Source organism: Gorilla gorilla, chromosome 1, assembly GCF_029281585.2.
Source record: "Gorilla gorilla gorilla isolate KB3781 chromosome 1, NHGRI_mGorGor1-v2.1_pri, whole genome shotgun sequence".
Lineage (NCBI taxonomy): Eukaryota > Metazoa > Chordata > Mammalia > Primates > Hominidae > Gorilla > Gorilla gorilla.
Window position 1 is genome coordinate 5911804 of NC_073224.2, and position 20471 is coordinate 5932274.

At 40.2% G+C, this 20471-nt stretch overlaps 2 protein-coding genes across 2 annotated transcripts; both read left to right on the forward strand.

The window, feature by feature from the left end:
- Window positions 1-1036: 1036 nt before the first annotated feature.
- Window positions 1037-8966, forward strand: LOC129532335 (olfactory receptor 2T27). The gene is made up of 2 exons (XM_055381395.2): window positions 1037-1303; window positions 5820-8966. Exons 1-2 carry the CDS (start codon window positions 1230-1232, stop codon window positions 6775-6777), a joined length of 1032 nt encoding a protein of 343 aa, XP_055237370.2. The 5' UTR covers window positions 1037-1229; the 3' UTR covers window positions 6778-8966.
- An 8462-nt stretch (window positions 8967-17428) lies between these two features.
- Window positions 17429-18403, forward strand: LOC101141204 (olfactory receptor 2T2). The gene has a single exon (XM_004028744.4). The coding sequence runs from the start codon at window positions 17429-17431 to the stop codon at window positions 18401-18403; it is 975 nt and encodes a 324-aa protein (XP_004028793.4).
- The last annotated feature ends 2068 nt before the right edge of the window (window positions 18404-20471 follow it).

Genomic DNA, 20471 nt, shown 5'->3' on the forward strand with positions numbered 1-20471 from the left:
GGAAAAGGTAAAAGTGGTAAGTTCAACCGGTTAAGATTTAAGTTGGGGTGTGTATGTATTTCTTTGTGGTATTTTGTCAGCTTTCTAAGTGTAATTCTGTTGGAGTTTCACTGAAGAGAATATTATACCTGTGCAATCATGATTTGTAGCCTGTTTTCTTAAGATGCCCCAGATTGCATAAGCTTCAGTCCCAGAAAACCTGAATTCCAACCCCCACTAATTTAAACACCAGTGAGGTAAATATGAATTACATGAGAAAGAGCCAAGATCATGCAGGCATAGATTGCAGCACAGCAAGACTGCAAGGTCTAAAATTCCCCCCTGCCCTTCCCCGCTCCCCCCAGGAATCGGTGTGGGCCCTTGTGAGAATTCTGGATGAGAAAAGGTCTTATTTCTTGAAGTAACTCAAAGATCTTATATACACTGAGATTAGTAAAATGAATATTTTTAAATGCTTGCAATGCTGAAAGTTTTACCTATTACAAGTTACAAGAAAGGATGATTACATACTAATACTTGAGTGATGGGGAATGGCCCAAAATGTATCTTTTGCAAGACAATACTTCCTAGAAACGTTGATTTCTATTTCAAGAGAGATGCCTAAAAGTTCGAAGTGTAAGAGAAACTTCCAAAACAATGTCGTGAACAAAGTAAAAGAGAAAAAAGCAATTTAAGTTGCAGCTGCCAGCAACCTGACTTATCTGGGTGTTTACTTTGTAAATTGAGAGGTTACATTTTTAAGGTGAAGGAGTTTCACATTTCATATGAACTGTAATTGCAGGCTAGGGACAAGGACCCCAGAGACAGTGATGTCAATGTATCTCCTGAATGGAGTACTAGCCATCACCACGATGCAAGCTCTCCTATTTAAGTCACTGGATCTCTATCTTAACAGCCTGCGTAATGCAGCTGCTGTCAACTGACATTAGGCATTTACAGATTCAGGCTGGTCTATTTCTAGATCTTCAAACAATTCACCTATCACTGTGTTTTAAAAAGTCTCAATAAGTTAGGGACTGACCCTTATCCTCCTGCCAACAAGATGTAATTCCCATGCCTAATCCACTGTACCTTGTTTGAATTCATAGACTCTCCCTGCCTGTACTCTCCTGTTTCAGTTCAGAAAACAAGCTTGAAATACAGAATATAGAATACCTCCAGTTTAGAAAGTCTGATGTATGCCTTAGTTCCCCATACTTACTACATAAAAGGAAATTCTGAACAATTGCATGTACTACCTTAGTTCTGTAAGGTTTTTCTCTAAATATTCAGATCATCGTGTTTGGGGAAGATACTGTGTAAGGTAAGTTTGCAGTCCTGATGCTGATCAATCACAGGATGCTTTAGATTCTGGACTTACTAGAAAGTTTTGGTTCAAACCAGAGAAATACTGGAGAATGTTGAAGTTGATACATCTGACTTTGAACTGCAGATACTTGTGGATAGTACTACTCATATAAATCTTTAGATAATTCAATCTTTTTCTAGTAGTTATGGACTCTTTTCTGTTCATCAATGTAGCAGATTATGCAGACAGCTCTGTATAGAATTCAAGTAATGATTCCAACAGTTTTTATCATTGCAACATATATTCACCTATAATTTTAAAATCTTCATAAAGAGCTTATCTAAATCATAGTATTCCACCTTGTTAGGTACCTCATAAGCATCTCTAAAAATGGTTTAGTTAGGAAGACCCTCCATATCCTGCTCCGAGCAACCATTGCAGCATACTTAATACTTAAAAGTTCCCAGAAGCTGAAAAGAACGTGAGGGGCTTGCCAGACGTCCAGAAGCTTATCAGTGATGAAGATAGAATATATAAAGCCAGCTTTGATTAAAAACCATGTTTAATGTTCACAATGCTACATGACAAATGCCAAGAATGTTTTAGGGGTAGGAATAGACAGGGGAAGAACTCAGTTCAACTTCTCTAGAGACTGAAGGTGATCATGCCCTTGGTCTGCTTCAAGACAATCCCTCAGCCTTGATCAAAACTTCTCTATCGTTCTAAAGATTCCCCGAGTGATTTTACTTTAGAAAATGGCTTTTCTTCCACAACTAGAAGTGACACTTCATGTGAAAATACTGCTGGGGAGGAAATATAATCTTGATTGTACAGAGAATTAAATGTCTTACAGTCAGGGTCACCATTTAGCCCTGTCTTCTGAAGATTATTCCCTTATGCCTGTTGTCCTCATGTCCTGTCTAGCTTAGCCTTTTAACACTCAAACGTATTCTGAGTTAGATGGTCACCAAGAATTGTGCCAATCTTTGATGCAGAGCAGAGTCTGACAGAACGACAACAAAAATGAAAAACTTGGCTACCTGCTGCTGGATCTGCTATTGAAGAGAAAAACATAGACAGCAAAGGGTGAGATTCCCAAAGCTAACTGTCGCTATCACAATCTTAAGGCTAACCTGGCACTCATTTTTTTTAGTACCCGCTTTTTATACCAGAATTTATACATATGCAACAAGGGTGAAAACTAATTTTACCCATGACAGTGTTCCCACATTTCCAACAGTTCTCCTTGTTACTTAGGTCATTCCTGCTCATCATTCACACTTGAACTCCTGCTTATTTGAAGAACTCCTATTAGATAGAGTTCACTGGCATGATCTTTAATTTAAGTACAAATTTATCATGGTTGACCTCATAAACCAATGGTTGCATAGTTTTAATGTCTAGACCAAAGATTTTAAATGCATAAACTACATTTTAAAAAATTGTATATTATCACACACCTCGATGGAAAGTATTTTTTTCAAAAATCCAGCACACAGAATGAAAATGTCTGAAATATTTCAAAACTTTTTGGCCTAAACATCAAAGTTACAATTACAGGTAACGGGGGGCAAAACAGCTGCACTAAATAGAACATTAGAAGATTTTTTATTAATATTCTTTAGACACTAATCTTGACAAATCACCTATATAGAAAAGGTCATGAAAAATCAAAATAGCCAAAATATACACTATGTTCAATTTTCTTCATAATCAAAGCCATATTGTGAGTTTCGATACTAGTGCTAAATGCTGGGGCAAGCATGATGCTGCCGCAAGTGTGTTCTGTTACTGTTAAGCATTTAACAACTTGGTGGTGATAAGCTTCTAAAGCGTAGTAAACCATTGTCCATGAATTATGCCAGAGAATGCACCTCACAATATTGTATATAAGCAAACTCAACAACGTGAATGTAAACCAAGCTGAGTGTCTCATATTCAATCACAGCAATATTCTGTATAAAGACTATGGGAAAGATGTGCTAAATATTAAGTATACATAGAACTGGATGTTTACTAAGGTTTGGAATTATGCATAGACAGTTATTACATGGGGCATGGTATAATCCAGTTGATTCCTTTATTTTCCAAGTATTCTTTAAATGTTGCTATACTTGGTAATCCTTAAAATACAGTGAATGAATCAACACTACCAGAGTTGGAAGGTGGTTGTAAAATCTTGAGTGGTTATGGAGCCACTCATATCTCCCCTTTCCCTTTGTGAAGTAAGCTGGGGAGATCCCCAGGGTCTCATTAGCAAGTTTCGGGGCCAGGAGTATACACGGTCAGGGTTCGGGACACAGCTGCCCTGATAAGGATATTTTTGGACCCATTTTTTCCTTTTGGGCTTTAATATTCCCAGTGGACCAATAGCAGTCGCTGCGGCTGGTCCCCAGTAGGTAGCCACCATTCTCTGAATTTACTGTGAAATAACAAGCATAGCCCTCCACGGATCTTGTTCTTATTAAATTATGGACAACCAGGTCTGGGTGAGCATTCAGCACTCTCCATCATACGAATTGCTACTAAATGTTTGCCTTTAATTTTCCCAATGGTTTAACAGTTTTTAAAATAATAAAGATACATCATAAATCAGCTGATGGAAAGCTCTGGCATAAAGCTGGTAATATTTCAAGAATGAGAACTGAAAAATGCATAAGGATATAATGTGGGTTTCATCAGTAAAAATCTGAATTTTCATCGTTTTCCATCCATCCACTGTGGCATGGTTGTGGTGGAATGTACTGAGGGGCCCTGCTGTGAAGTTCCTGTCTACCAGCCAGTGGGCTGCAGCTTCCATCATTTTTATTGTCCTTTGTTCACATACCGAATAAGTCAAAACTGCTGAGGTCTTAAAACCATTCTGAAAGTGCACCTGTGGTCACACAACACACGTTCATGTGCCTCAATTCTAGGCTCCTCGAAGACAATGTCTTATTCTTTCAGGGCCTTTCAGAATATCAAACTTTGGCTTACCCAATGTGCCTCTCGGGAAACATTTATGGAATGAATGAATTGATGTCTACTTTGTCCCGTTGGAAAACAGCATAGAACAATTATACTGTCACTGTCTAAAGAGAACAATGTTCCTCCTTGGGGAAGTTTCCTTAAGCCTCATTTTCAACTGTAGAATGGTCTAGTATCTTACAAAGTTGTTTGGAAACATAAAATTTACGAATCAGTTATTAATGTTCTTCTATTTGCAGGTGAATGCATATACAAGTAAAGCCATTTTTCTAATTTGGTACACACCTAAATTTTTTGGCTCAATTCTAATTTGTGGTGTGTGTAATTCTGGAGGACTTGTTTGGATGAAGGTATTTGGAGCTGTCATATCCTCAGGGATAACTCTAGACCAGTGCTGCCTAGTAGAAATCCTAGGGGAGCCACAGAGAATTCTAAATTTTCTAGTAACCACATTAAAAATGTAAAAAATAGGTGAAACTAATTTTAATCTATATTATAAAAATATATCTAAAAGTTACCATAATATAAAGTTTTAAGGAGATGTGTTGCATATATTTTTAACAAGTGTTTGAATTGTTAACTTTGTGCTGATGGCACATCTTGATTTGGAGCAGTCATGTTTCAGGGGCTCCACAGCTTCATAAGCCTCATGGCTACCACCCTGGATAGTGCAGATCTATATGATGCAGGGAGAAGCTATCCAAATAACTCATAAGTGTTCCTAAATTGTGGTAAAATATTTAACTGATATGGATATATATGCAGAATCTAACTTCAAGTTTGAGAGATCCCTTCTTTTGGGATACCCTAGCTCTAATACTTATTTTTTCATAAGTTAAATGGGATTCTAACATTTTAAAGAGTTGTATGTTGTTAATTGGTAGTTTGCTGCTGCAAGAAGGAAAGCAAACACCACTTGACCCTCAACGTTTTCTCCCTTGATTTTTCTTCCTGTGAATTATTGGATGACTTCTCAGAACTCAGCTCTTTTTATTCAACACAGGCTCATTCTGCAATATGCCACCTGATACATGTAAGTTGAGCACTCAAATTTTACAATGTACAAGTGTGTCAAGAATGGTGTAAATTAGGTCAAATAATGCAGTTATTCTTCCATAGGCAAATATATACTCGTGGTGATCTTCAAACTGGATTCTAAGTGTGAGAACTAGAGTCTAGTATAAGGAGAGCAGTGTAGGATGTGGACAATCCTCCCTTCCTCCCCACCACCCTATCCTATTGAATCAGGCTGGTTCCATTCTTATGTCTTACGTGCATCCTCACCAATGTAAGGTGGTAGTCGAAAGACAGAAATAAATGGTCATGAACAAAAAGATTGTTTGATCATGAACTCTAAATAGTAATCACCAAATCAAGAAAATCCTTAAATGAACAATGATGGTATAATGAGATGTAGCACAACCCTGCTCAGGCAGTTCTCTCAGGGAAATTATGAGCTTCAAGAAATAAGATTTTGACCTTGGTTTGTTCATGACTACATCGTAATGTTTTATGTAAATCAGATACTTTTCCAACTTTATCATATCTCTTGTGTACCCTACAGAGCTATGGAGCGGAGCAATTATTCCGTATATGCTGACTTTATCCTTCTGGGTTTGTTCAGCAACGCCCGTTTCCCCTGGCTTCTCTTTGCCCTCATTCTCCTGGTCTTTGTGACCTCCGTAGCCAGCAACATGGTCATGATCATTCTCATCCATATAGACTCCCGCCTCCACACCCCCATGTACTTCCTGCTCAGCCAGCTCTCCCTCATGGACATCCTGTATATTTCCACCATTGTGCCCAAAATGCTGGTCGACCAGATGATGAGTCAGAGAGCCATTTCCTTTGCAGGATGCACTGCCCAACACTTCCTCTACTTGACCTTAGCAGGGGCTGAGTTCTTCCTCCTAGGACTCATGTCCTATGATCGCTACGTAGCCATCTGCAACCCTCTGCACTATCCTGTCCTCATGAGCCGCAAGATCTGCTGGTTGATTGTGGCGGCAGCCTGGCTGGGCGGGTCTATCGATGGTTTCTTGCTCACCCCCGTCACCATGCAGTTCCCCTTCTGTGCCTCTCGGGAGATCAACCACTTCTTCTGCGAGGTGCCTGCCCTTCTGAAGCTGTCCTGCACGGACACATCAGCCTACGAGACAGCCATGTATGTCTGCTGTATTATGATGCTCCTCATCCCTTTCTCTGTCATCTCGGGCTCTTACACAAGAATTCTCATTACTGTTTATAGGATGAGCGAGGCAGAGGGGAGGCGAAAGGCTGTGGCCACCTGCTCCTCACACATGGTGGTTGTCAGCCTCTTCTATGGGGCTGCCATGTACACATACGTGCTGCCTCACTCTTACCACACCCCTGAGCAGGACAAAGCTGTATCTGCCTTCTACACCATCCTCACTCCCATGCTCAATCCACTCATTTACAGCCTTAGGAACAAGGATGTCACAGGGGCCCTACAGAAGGTTGTGGGGAGGTGTGTGTCCTCAGGAAAGGTAACCACTTTCTGAAGAAATTGCATATGCTGCTTGCTAAAGACTTGAAATGAAGGATACAAGACTTTATCATTGCCCTTGAATTTAAATATTCTCTGCCTGGAAACAAGTCACCCCCATGCCAGCAACTGTGGGGCATTTATGGGATTTGGAAAGCTGCCTGGGATTTTAAGGATTTCATTTTTTTTAAAGGTATGAAGGCTCTGAACAATGAATAGTTTGGGAATGGGGTAGGCATAAAGTTGAGGTCTAGTAGTCACCCATGAGCTCTTAACAAGGTGTGTATTCCACTAAAAATCATGGAGTAGCCTGTTTCTGGCTCTGCTCAGTCATGACAAAAACGGTCATCTTCAACTACTTCCCTGACTTCTCTCGACTTTTCCCCTTTAGACACTGTCCATTGACCATTATAAAGAATCAACTCAAATATTTATCATATTTCAAATATAGCAGTCACCATCTTATCCTCAGGCTGTGTTCTAAGTCTTTTGGGGGAAGCCTGAAACCATAGTATAGAACTATAGAACCTGACTGCTGTCAGTCACAACATATTTGCTCATCTTCTACCATAAATGTAATACGTTTTCTTTCTTACCTAAGCACTTATCACACACTGTGGCTGTAAGTTTTGCAGTTTGAGGTGTGACAGTAAAATTGCCACAAATGTGTTTTTCCTTCTACACAATTTCAAAAAGATTCATTCTTACTGTAGATCTTGGCAATCTCAGCATATTTTTTTCTTGCCAGAACGTCCAGTTAAGAACTTACTGGAAGGTGTCTCTGATAATGGTTTGGCTGTTTCCCCACCCAAATATCATCTTGAATTGTAGCTCCTATAATCCCCATGTGTAGTGGGAGGGGCCTGGTGGGAGCTAATTGAATCCTGGGGGTGGGTTTTTCCCATGCTGTTCTCATGATGAATAAGTCTCACGAGATCTGATGGTTTTACAAAGGGTGGTTCCCCTGCACATGAGTCTTGCCTGCTGCCATGTAAGACATGCCTTTGCTTCTCCTTCACCTTCCACCATTGGCTGTGAGGCCTCCCCAGCCATGTGGAACTGAGCCCACTTAACCTCTTTATAAATTACCCAGTTTGGGGTGTTTTATAGCAGTGTGAAAATGGATTAATAGTCTGTTTTTCAGAGACATGAGCAGAGGGCCAATATCTTTAAGAATATAGAACACTTAAAAATTAAGTCTTTATAGGAGGTAGCAAGGTTTTGCCAAATAAAGATTCACCCAAAAATGTCAAGTGGCACTTTGGAATGGAGTGAGAGTGGGCAGGCAGAATTATCTGAAATTAAAACAATCTAAACTCCAAACTGTGGGAGTCGGTCTTGGCTTGTAGCAACCAAGTCTATACCTACTGATACAAAAGGATTACTTCCTGAAAAGAGTTAAAGGGAAGGAAGAGAGAAAAAAGGTGAATAAGAAACATGGAAGATTGAGACACCACAAAATCTCTCTTGTAAAAAGTCTAAATTAGTTATATAAATAAGTTCAACACTAGACAAAGTATTGTGACACATGAACATGAGTTAGAAACTAATAGCAATCAATACATTGTTCACAGGTCTGTTATTTTTTCCTTGGGAAAATTGTTAATACAAGCCCAACCTAACTGATACAGCAGCACTTCTCAAACGCTTTCATGACATAACTAAATTAGTGATATGGCACCTTGAGGAAAACTGATGTGGCTGTTGACAGCAAAATCAATTCCCCTGTGGCTGTAGCCAAATCAGGCACTGAAGATCAATCCAGGGTTGAGAGGATCAATATTGGTTGTAACCCATTTGTGGCTCTGGAGAAAGACACATCACACCAGAGGGAAGAGTGTATCCAATCAATCCAATAGCTAGTTGGAGAACTTTATTTATGGATGACATATAAAATATTCTTCAGGAATTATTGAATCACATTCTAAAGCAGAAAACCCTATACCTTTCTCAGCCTTATCTGTAACAGAGGGTATAAGGTATGTGTCCAATGGATTTGTGATGACTAGAAATCATATGTAATGTGCCCATTAGCTGACTTAATGCATGAAAAGCATTCAATGATGTTGTTTGGGAAGCAGAACTTTAGTAATAAGACCACCTTCTTTTCCCCATTAGGAAAATTGAACTTCCTAACATTTATTTCTCTAATGTTTAAATATCTTAATATGCTCTAGTGAAAATTTTAGAAAATGTATAACTTGTATTACCCTCACTTTTTTCTTCTCTACCAATTGCATTATTTCCATCATTTTTCTTCTCATGTCTCCTTTATTCCTACTGAATTCAATATTCTTTACTACGCATAAGACAAATAATTCTGAAAAACAGTTAACCTAAGTGACAAATGCCCCTTTTGTGAAAATAGAAGATAGGAGAAAGTAGAAGGAAAATCTCTTGGGACCCAAACTCACTAAGCCAAAGGGAAAAGTCAAGCTTGGGAACTCTGTCATGCAAAACTATATTCCACATCTGTTCCCGACTGTGTGGCTACAGATTCCATACTGTTCCCGAATGGACAGCTACACAGGTAGAAGGCTACATACCTCCCCAAGGGACCTCCCTCACAATCTGCTAGCAGGGAAATTCCTTGCTGGCCCAAAGATCTTTACCCAAAAACCATTCTGTTGAATGTCATGCTGACAATGTAAATGAATGGCTTATCTTGACAGGCAGTGGACAAAGACAGGCCTGGGAGTCATCCCTCCACTCCCCTGAAACAAATGCATATTTGACTGCTTCCTCTACTGTGTACCTTATCTTATATACAATCCAGATTCACTGAGCAGGAGATGAACGCCCAGCTGAGTGTTCCTCTAAACCGTCTTCTGTCACATCTAAAGTGCGAATTCAGTCAACACTGATTAAAGCCTGGAAAGAAGGCAACTACTTCATTTATTCACACTTCCTTTTTGTTTTTCCTCTAATGCCCACTGTTTCCCTTTTAAATATTGAAGTCTCCCAACCGTCTTTGGAAGCACAAATCTCAGATGCTCCTGTCATCTTGTGTTCCTTTTCCCCAGGTGCATCCTCAACCTTGGCACCAGAAACATCTACATTGATTGAGACTTGGCTCCAATGCTTTTTGGTTCATACTTATTTATAACTTTAAAGATTTCTCTCCAAACAAAAGAGGCCAGTGACTTTTGAGAAAGAGCTTTTTTAGTTTGTCATAGCCTCTATTTCTAAAAAAATTTAAAATCTAATTTTCAATTTCGAGCGAGGCTCTTATCCCCACATCACTGCCCTTAAAATCTCTCTGGAGAGATGCCAAGATTAAGACATTTTCATGATGAAATACCAAGAAACGATTCCAGTCCTTCACTTGGGAAAACAATGCACCCTCTGCAAGAAAGGACAGGCTGCTTCTAGAGTTCATGGTAAACCCAGTCAACTTGGATTAATTGCTAACCCAGGAATTCTTCCTGGGGGATGTGGGAATCTATTAGTGAAAAGACTTTTTGACCTAGCCTCACCCCTACATAATGTATTTAAGAAGTCTGACATTCCACTACTGCTTTAGAAAGGCTTGGACCCAGCTTCACTGAGGTAGGATCCTTAGATTTTCATGAAAAACAGAACATCACCCAGAGACTGGGATGTTTTCTTTAGGTATTACTCTGTAACTATTAGAAGGCCACGTTACTACTGTGAGCTTATCTGCTAATAACTGAGGCAGTGGTCTTCTCAAGATTAAGCATAGATAACATATATTCACTATCTGGCAAGCAGACAACTGGAAAAGGGCATTTAGCATGAAACGTGGGAAGCTAAGGGAAATCTAATAGTTTAGAAGAACATGAATAGATTTACTGAAGGAAAATGGTATGTAAGAGCTGACAGTTGGAAGGACGTGCTTTTGGTATTCACAATGAGAAAGTTTCAGACTTAATTGGTAGCAGGGGTGCGTACTATTGGATAAGCATAGATTGCCCTCTGAATATTTTGTTAAAATTTTAGTTTACATTTTAAGTTAAATGATTAATTGCTCCGTTCATATGCATTTAGGTGTGGCTGAAGACTTCCTGCATGCTTGGAGGGAAATTATGATTTTTTTTTCATTTTAACCTCCTTCCTCTTTTATTTAACCCATAAGGCATCCACATGTACCTTAAGATAAAATCTTTTTTTTTTTTTTAATAAAACTATTAGAGGTCTCCTAGAAGCCATCTTAGCATGACATATAAAAGCCTGTTGAGCTGAGTAACTGGAGCCCAGGGGGAGATGTGGACATGTTGGAAGCTCAGACTGTAGGGGTATAATAATGAGTGCATTGTGTTTATAGCTGCAGGTGTCTGCCCCTTGCTTCAGCTCACCTCACCTCACCTCACCTCACCTCACCACTGCTGCTCCTGTGTAATCCTCCATGCCCGCCCTCTCTCCATTTCCTCTTCCACAGCATTAGTAGGGTGGACTAGATGGGCCAACCTCAGCCCGCCTCACCTCATCTCACCTCACTACTGCTGTTCCTGTGTAATCCTCCATTCCTTCACTCTCCATTTCCTCTTCCACAGCGTTAGCAGGGTGGACTGGATGGGCCATATGCCAGATCCTTTGATTTCTATTTGCCACCACACGAACTGACACTGCTGCCCAGAAGCATTCCCCTGCACATCCACATCACAGCCCTCCTGCTGGCAGCTTGGAATTTAGACCTTTCTCCAGGAAACCAGATGCACTTCTTTCTTTCTAGTCCATTGGTGATATCCTTGACAACGTAGTTTAGGTAAGTTGGCATGTAGCATTAAAACCTGTGTTCTTCAGACTGAACTAATTTCTGGCATAGTAAGTGTTCAATAAATGTTCACCTATATGCCATTATAGTGCTGATTTTTTTTTTAAAGCCAAGAAAACTTCTATCTTACGCCTAACTTTCCACACTGAAAATTTCCAAATTATCATTTGGGATGGAGGGAAAGTAGGTTACTTTTCCACGAATGAAAACAGTTACCATTTAAATAGGCAGATAAACGGGGGTGGTAACTAAGGCAGTATGTAATTAGAACTGGAGATAAAGGTAAGGGAAAAGAGAAATTCACATCATTGGATACTACGTTGCTGTGGAGAGAAGGGGATAGTCTGATTAATGTAGGAAGCAAGGTCCAAATGCGTTCATTCATAAAAGCAGACGGAGTACAGGAGTAGCTTGTGTAGGTAGAAGAAGAAAAGGAGTTCCTGGCCAAAGCCCACTGTGGCTATGAAGACTCATGAGTAGCAATTAATCTTGCTTTCAAGACTAAAACTGCCAGGTGGATCTTTCATAAGTACCTTATTTCAGCATGTAAGTTTCTGACTGAAACAACTCCCATTTGCACCTTATTTCTCGACACTGAGTTCTGGTCTCTCCGCCTTCACTTTCCAGCCGCACTCCACCCCACACACTTCAGCTCTCCACGGGCTCTTCAGCTGTAGTTAGACTGGACTCTCCCCTCTTTCTTCCACCCCTAGTGCCTGCTAATTCCCATTTTCGAGCCTTTTGACATTATTTACATTGTCTTTGATCATGTCCTCTCTTCAGTCTCGAGTTTCGGAATCAGACCGGTTTCCCTCTCTACTATTGCACTGTTTAACTGAACTGACTCCTGTCTTCTCCTGGTTCTTGTGATCCACTATTTTCAAAGCAGTGATCACTTAGATTCTCTTTAAAAGTTTCATGCTTTAAGATCCTTTCAGTCTCTAGCCCTAGGGTGAACCTTTGAGGTAAAGAATTCTGACATGGTATTCCTCTCTTAACACTTTAATTTCCATAGTTTTAGTTAACCTGCAATCTGCCAGGTTGCTATCTACCATGTGTAAAAAATAAATGAAAAATCTCAAATTTCAAATTGCACACCATTTTGAGTAGTGTGGTGGAAATATCCCTTTGTCTAGTTGATTCACACTGTCTATGCTACCCCCTGAGTCATTCAGTAGCTGTCTAGGTTATCAAATCAACTGTGGCGGACTCAGTGCTTGTGTTCAAGTAACAGTTTTTCTTAATGGCCCCAAAGAGATGGAGTTAGTGAAGCTGGCGATTTAGATGTGCCAAAGAGAGGCTGTAAGGTGCTTGCTTTAACTAAAAAGGTGAAAGTTCTTGACTTAAGGAGAGAGAAACCCTCATAAACTGAGTTTGCCAAGATCTATGTTAAGAAAAACTTACCTTTGAAATCATGAAGAAGGAAAAAATTATGCAAGTTTTGCTGTCACACTTCAAACTGAAAGTTATAGCCACAGTATATTGTCTTTAGGTATTCTATTTTATTATTAATCTTACTGTGCCTAACTTATAAATTCAACTTGATCATAGATATGTATGCGTGGGATAAAATATGGTGTTATATATAGGGCTCAGTACTGCCTGCAGTTCCGGATATCCAGTGGGAGGCTTGAAAACTGTCTCCCACTGATAAGGGGAAACTGTACCTTTGTCCACTACTCAAACTGATGCATAGCATCTTCTGGTTTGCTATGACTTCATGTATGTAAAACTTCTAAAGTACCCGGCACACGTAAAGCCCTATTGGTTTATGGTTTGGGGAATACCAAACTTCCTGTTTCTCTTCCTCCATCTCTTAGTGCCTTCCACACCATTATCTTCTCTCATAATCTTCAGTCAAAGCAGAAAGATCCCAATATACTATCCTTGGCCCCCTTTTTCTCATTCAGGAGCAAATAATCGATGACTCTTAGAGCTATGTGGCACTTTGGCATGTCACCAACATGTTACTAATCCTTTCTTTTACTGAAAGAACACTGAGGTCTGGAGAAGTAACTATGCGTGTCATTCCCAGAGCAATTTGACAGCTGAGCAAAGCACAATGGCATTAGCTGTTATTTGTGGCTAAACACCTTCAAAAAGTCCCCAATACATTTTCATTTTTAGAAATCCCCACTTTAGACTTAAAATGATCTGCTTCTATGAGGATTTTTGACATGATACATTAATCAGTATCCCCCCTATATGATATATATAGGGAGATACTATATACCCCTTAAGAATATTGTCAGTTCTATCAATCTTCGTAGCTCACCCAGTACTAGGTGAGTGTTTTGAACACGGAATGTGTTTGTGCTTCAGGCATTCTGTCTCTAACGATGGAATGGAAAACCCTTCCCTTTCAAGCTTTACAGGTACGTTGTGTCAAGGAGAGAAGATCAGTTCTGGGGTTAGCAGCTTTATTGCCACAGAAAGGACACTGGCAGATACTTCTCATAGCTCTAGTCATGCTGAATTCCCAGAAAGGGGTGTCAGAATGAATTGCTCTAAGCTCTTCTCCCTGGTAGAAGAACATCTGACCTCTCTTGGAGATCTCTTCAATTTTCGGTGAGTCACCAATTGTTCTTGATTTCTATGGCTTCTCCCAGAACAACTCCAGGGCTGTTGTCCTGAAACATACAGCTTTGATCACCTGGCACCCTGCAGAGATTCTCCTCCTCCTCTTTCCCTCTTCTCCATGTGGCAGACCACAGGTAGAATAAATGCCTCTTGGCGAGCTCACTCATCTCTCACCCATCAGTCCTGAGTGTGCAGATAACAGATGTGGAGCTCCTGTGCTTGGTGTCCTCCACCTCTCGGCTTGATCTTCCCACCCTCCCATTCCTGCCAGATAATTATGTTGCAACACTGGGTGATGTTATAACTGGTCCTGGGGGTCAGGGGTTCTGGGTTATGTTCTAATCTGCACTGGGGAGAAATCATTCCCCACCTTGAAGAGCCTGAAGCTTTGATCACGCAAATAAAAGCTTTTTTTTTTTTTGAAAGACTAGTTGATGAAGGGGAACCTAAGTGTCTTAGAGTGGAGAATGATAGTGAGGGAAAGATGACCTGATGGGGAGTGGAATCTAGGATCTTGTATGTGTGAATAAGCCAAACCACACGTAATGCTAAACAATAGCATCAACTCTAATGTTAAAATGTAGATGCTCGGAACTGATGTAAACAGAAGTAACTGATGACATATTTTGTCCATAATGCAGATATTTTCACTGTCTACTTGCAATGCCCAGTATCCTGTGGAATATTAGGCATGCATTTGAACATGTCACATTTGGTTCTAAATATTGGCTTCATTGAAATGAGTGAATTGCTCGTTTGTGCCAAGCAGTGTAGTGTTCTGCTCTTTAGCAGGGCCTTTTCCCTACACATATCCCCACCCACTCAGGTGCACACACCACACATACCATGCTCACACACTCACATATGAACACACTACACACACATGTACGCACAACGCTCACACAAGGAACCTCTTTTTTTTAACATGGTCTCGGTTGTATAAAAATAAAGGAGGTGGCTAAAATCATCTTTCTCCTGTTTCAGCTTTTTTACTCTCCTCTTCTGGGATCCTGCAGTAAGATAAGATCTAGGAGTTGAAAATGTTCTTATCCTTTTATCATAAACATTTGAGGCAATAGTGTTTTGCCTCCTCTTTGAATACCTTGTGGAGTCTGATTATTTACATGAAACAAAATGCTCTGGTTCATGTTCTGATTCAAAAGTAATTGGTTATTTTCTTAGGTCATTTTCGTTTGTCTCATTCTTGCTTATTTCAGTTTCTCAAAGTATTTTTAAAAGGATGATTGTCAGCTAACTTAACACTATAGTAATTAATGTATAATACCCATAATGCATTTAACTGAAACAATAGATGTGGGTCAAGACAAACTTACTGTCTGAGATTAATATTTTCAATTTCCAACAAGCTATTGCAAAAGCCACTGCAAATGGAATTGTATATTTAAATAGTCTCTTGACCCATGATTAAAAGCTGTGGCTATCACAAGGAAATCTTTCACCTGTTAAAGGCAAAAGTAGCTGACTTTTATCACGCTTGACAGGAGTTAATATTTGATGCTCATGTATTTCTCCTCAACCAAGGTGTGACAAACTGAAGTTTCAGCACAGACCAACACAAAAATTGCTTTTTTTTTTTCTCCCTCTGGATGTTTACTCATCTTTTAGGCCTGTTACTCATCTCCATCTTTGAGCACTAAGAAGGAAAACTGTCTCTACTGTTCCTATTGTTTTTGCTTCAACATAAGGGGAGTTTATTCCTTCTTGATGCTTCAGGGACTGTAAATTTTGACTATTCTAGAACCAAAAGATTCAGATATATTTGTAGTATTGGTGGCCAAAACGTTTGACAGAAATAAGTTTCTTCAGTAATCCTGTCACTAAAATGAGAAGAAATACACCATAATCTAAAAGAACAATCCATCCCTCAGTATCCCTGAACATATAAAAGGGACACGCATTCATATTACTCAAAAAAGCATGAGAATTCATTCCATTTATTCAAGGAATGTTTGATACTGCTGTGTCGTCTGAGTTCAGAAATTTCTTTACCATCTATAGTTTTTGTTTTCTTGTTTTTTGTTTTTTGAGACGAAGTCTTACTCTTGTCCCCCAGGCTGGAGTGCAATGGCACGATCTCAGCTCACTGCAACCTCCGCCTCAATTTCAAGTGATTCTCCTTCCTCAGCCTCCTGAGTAGCTGGGATTTTACAGGCGCCTGCCACCATGCCCGACTAATCTTTGTATTTTTAGCAGAGATGAGGTTTCACCATGTTGGCCAGGCTGGTCTCGAAGTCCTGACCTCAGGTGATCTGCCTGCCTTGGCCACCCAAAGTGCTAGGATCATGGGTGTGAGCCACTGCACCCGACTGTAGTTATTTTTACTTATAAACATGAAGGATCAGTAAAATGGTAGAGAAATAAACTTGAGGAAAAAACCCAACTAGCAGTGGATTACTAGGATGGTATTAGGACAGGTTCAGGATGCCACTCTGTCAGAGAAACTCTAACATTTTGGCTAAACAATATTTTAAGATTAGGTCATGATTGAATTCTATGATGCAGTATCTAGTCATAATTTTAGCAGAATTCATTGTCAACCAGAAAGACCACCATGATAATGAAACTAAAGCCCTGCTCTGAAGCAGTTTGTGGTGGTTGTCCTGCCAGATTTATGATCCCCAAATTATTCTGTGAGAACAAATAGACACAAGTTCTCACAGCAATCCATGCCTAAAACATGAACTCCTTTTGCAGGACAAAAGTCTAACCACAAGACAGTGTGGCTCCTGACCCCAAATGAGGTCATCTGTACTGCTTTGATGTTCCAGACTTTCATAAAGCTGTTCAGTAACAGCAGCAGCCAAAAAATTATCTAGATGTTTTCTATCAATTTCTTAACTCACAAATAGATATCTGTGGATGACTTTAGTACAATCATCTCAATGGAGATTCAGAGAGCAATTTAAATTCAAACCATGTTTTGCAAGGTGAAATGGGAAATAAGGCACAGTAACCACCCTCAGAAAACTTTCAATCTAAAAGTGATAAGATTATGAAATGTATTAGGATAGTTCAAAGTAAAAATCAGATTCTAAACCAGGTACTGTATGAATTACATTTACATCTCACATCCAGCCTGTAGAGTATAGAACTATGATGACCTTTCACAGATGATGAAATTGAGTTATTTGAGAGATCAATTTTCTGTCCAATATCACACAGATCATTAATACTGAAACCTAGGATTTCAAATGATCCTGAAGTAGGTGATCGTTTCTTGATCTCACGCTGCTTCTGACATACTATTCCTGGTGGGCTCTTCCTACATATCAGGTCGTTAAATAAGCTGCCAGATTTCTGCCTTTACAGCCCAAGGAGCTTGTCATGGACCATGGGCATGGAGGGTCTTCTCCAGAACTCCACTAACTTCGTCCTCACAGGCCTCATCACCCATCCTGCCTTCCCCGGGCTTCTCTTTGCAATAGTCTTCTCCATCTTTGTGGTGGCTATAACAGCCAATGTGGTCATGATTCTGCTCATCCACATGGACTCCCGCCTCCACACACCCATGTACTTCTTGCTCAGCCAGCTCTCCATCATGGATACCATCTACATCTGTATCACTGTCCCCAAGATGCTCCAGGACCTCCTGTCCAAGGACAAGACCATTTCCTTCCTGGGCTGTGCAGTTCAGATCTTCCTCTACCTGACCCTGATTGGAGGGGAATTCTTCCTGCTGGGTCTCATGGCCTATGACCGCTACGTGGCTGTGTGCAACCCTCTACGGTACCCTCTCCTCATGAACCGCAGGGTTTGCTTATTCATGGTGGTCGGCTCCTGGGTTGGTGGTTCCTTGGATGGGTTCATGCTGACTCCTGTCACTATGAGTTTCCCCTTCTGTAGATCCCGAGAGAACAATCACTTTTTCTGTGAGATCCCAGCCGTGCTGAAGTTGTCTTGCACAGACACGTCACTCTATGAGACCCTGATGTATGCCTGCTGCGTGCTGATGCTGCTTATCCCTCTATCTGTCATCTCTGTGTCCTACACGCACATCCTCCTTACTGTCCACAGGATGAACTCTGCTGAGGGCCGGCGCAAAGCCTTTGCTACGTGTTCCTCCCACATTATGGTGGTGAGCGTTTTCTACGGGGCAGCCTTCTACACCAACGTGCTGCCCCACTCCTACCGCACTCCAGAGAAAGATAAAGTGGTGTCTGCCTTCTACACCATCCTCACCCCCATGCTCAACCCACTCATCTACAGCTTGAGGAATAAAGATGTGGCCGCAGCTCTGAGGAAAGTACTAGGGAGATGTGGCTCCTCCCAGAGCATCAGGGTGATGACTGTGATCAGGAAGGACTAGCAGGGACTCCCAGAGCATCAGGGGTGGTGACTGTGATCAGGAAGGACTAGCAGGGACTAGTGCAAACATCTGTGGTGCTGCGGCCAATAACGCAGCTATTACAGAAAATATGGTATTGGTTCTGAAGAATGTTCAGTGTCACTTTTAGCAATTCAAAATTAACAGGCAAAATCATCCTGTTGCAAGGATTACTTGGGAACAGTAGCGAAGTTGGTGAGCATCTCCGCATTAGTCAACTTTTTTCAACTGGAATCACAAACATTTCCAGAGGGCATTGTCAGTCAAGTAGTCCTACAAACCATGGCACACCAAGCAGCTCTTGGAAGTGCCCATGTTAACATGTGACCATGAGTCCTTCCTGTCTGTATTGCTAACGTGTGACCATGAGTCCTTCCTGTCTGTATTGCTAACGTGTGACCATGAGTCCTGCCTGTCTGTGTTGCTAACGTGTGACCATGAGTCCTGCCTGTCTGTGTTGCTAACATGTGATCATGAGTCCTGCCTGTCTCTATTGTTAACCTGTGATCATGAGTCCTGCCTGTCTCTATTGTTAACCTGTGATCATGAGTCCTGCCTGTCTGTATTGCTGACCAACTTTTGAATGGAAATTGGAAGGAGCATTTGCCACCTCCTTGATGACTTAATTTCAAACATTCAATACAAGTAAAATATTTTCTAGTGCTAAATGTGTAGCAGTTTCATTTAGAAAACATTTAGGAAGGTGATACTATTTTTCATTCCATGTTCTTAGTTACATTTTATGAATGTTATCACTTACCTCTGAAATTAAATACTTGCCCTGTCTTTATTCACATGGAGTCCAATATATTCCTGAAATATTGATTTATTGATTGAAAATTGACTGCCATTAAGATTGTTACATGGCCAAAAACCTACAAAACTGCCATTTGTGCTCAAATTGTTAACAGATAAATGTAGAATGAATAAACCAAGACATTTTATTAGCTAACTTAGTTCCCGTGGAATAAGTGTCTCAATTTTCTTATTCTCAACATCTTCATTGATATGCTAAAGACAAGTATTTTTGTAATTAGTCGGAGTTAGGTGTGGTGCTTTGATGTGTAATTTTGGTGGAATACTAACTAAGCAAAGACTACACTGACCCCACCATTCATGTAACTTTAGTTTCTCCTGTGTGTAAGGTCCTGAAATATGAGACATAAAAAATATTGACGGACCTGGTGTTTATTTTCTTTGTTGATACAAGACTTAGAAAACATTGGACAGAGCGGTTACATAGTTGACAAAGACTAAACAAAGGTTACTCAGCCTTATGTTGTTCTAGTGTCAACACAGAGATAGAAGAAAAATGTTTCCTCCATTGTTGCTGATGTAGATAAAGAATATTCCCTTCAATATGCTAACCCCTAGGTGGCTTTTCATTCAGAAGGTTCCTAATAATTTGATCTTTACCCTGAAATGAAACACATGGAAAAGAGATGGAAGAATGTCCTGGAGGGATTAAGTGAAGAAACAGACCAGGATTCATTTATGAAATATCCTCAGTGTTACTTCAATTCAGCTCCATTCACATTTTATTCCTTCGTGTCTCTGCACTAATGCCCTCCCTATTCTCCATTCTCCTGCCTTAGCTAGCACCTTCTCGATCTTTCTTCCCTCTACAAAACTCCTTCAGTTCACATTGCATTTGTGCTCTATCCTGGGACATCTGTGTTTTCTTTCCCATTTCCTCAGTTGCTACATATTAAAAATTAGGACTTTTATTCTTATGTTTCCAAGATTCTTTGCATATTTAACTAGAATATTTAACTCTAACATTGACAGACATTTCAAGAGTATACCTGAAGCAATAAGTGAAATGCATTTTGACAAGTTTCTAGGGATATCATGGACATTAGTGATCGGGGCATGGAAGGAGGTGACTTATTCAGTGTTTGAGTCTATTCAACAAATTTCGTGGTGGTTACATCAACATGTTCTTTTCCTGGTGACTTATCAATCTTTCCACTGTTGATGTGTGCACTTTTATGTTGTAGGCTCTACTTTAATACAACTTAAAAAAATTTTAATCGCATTTTACACATGG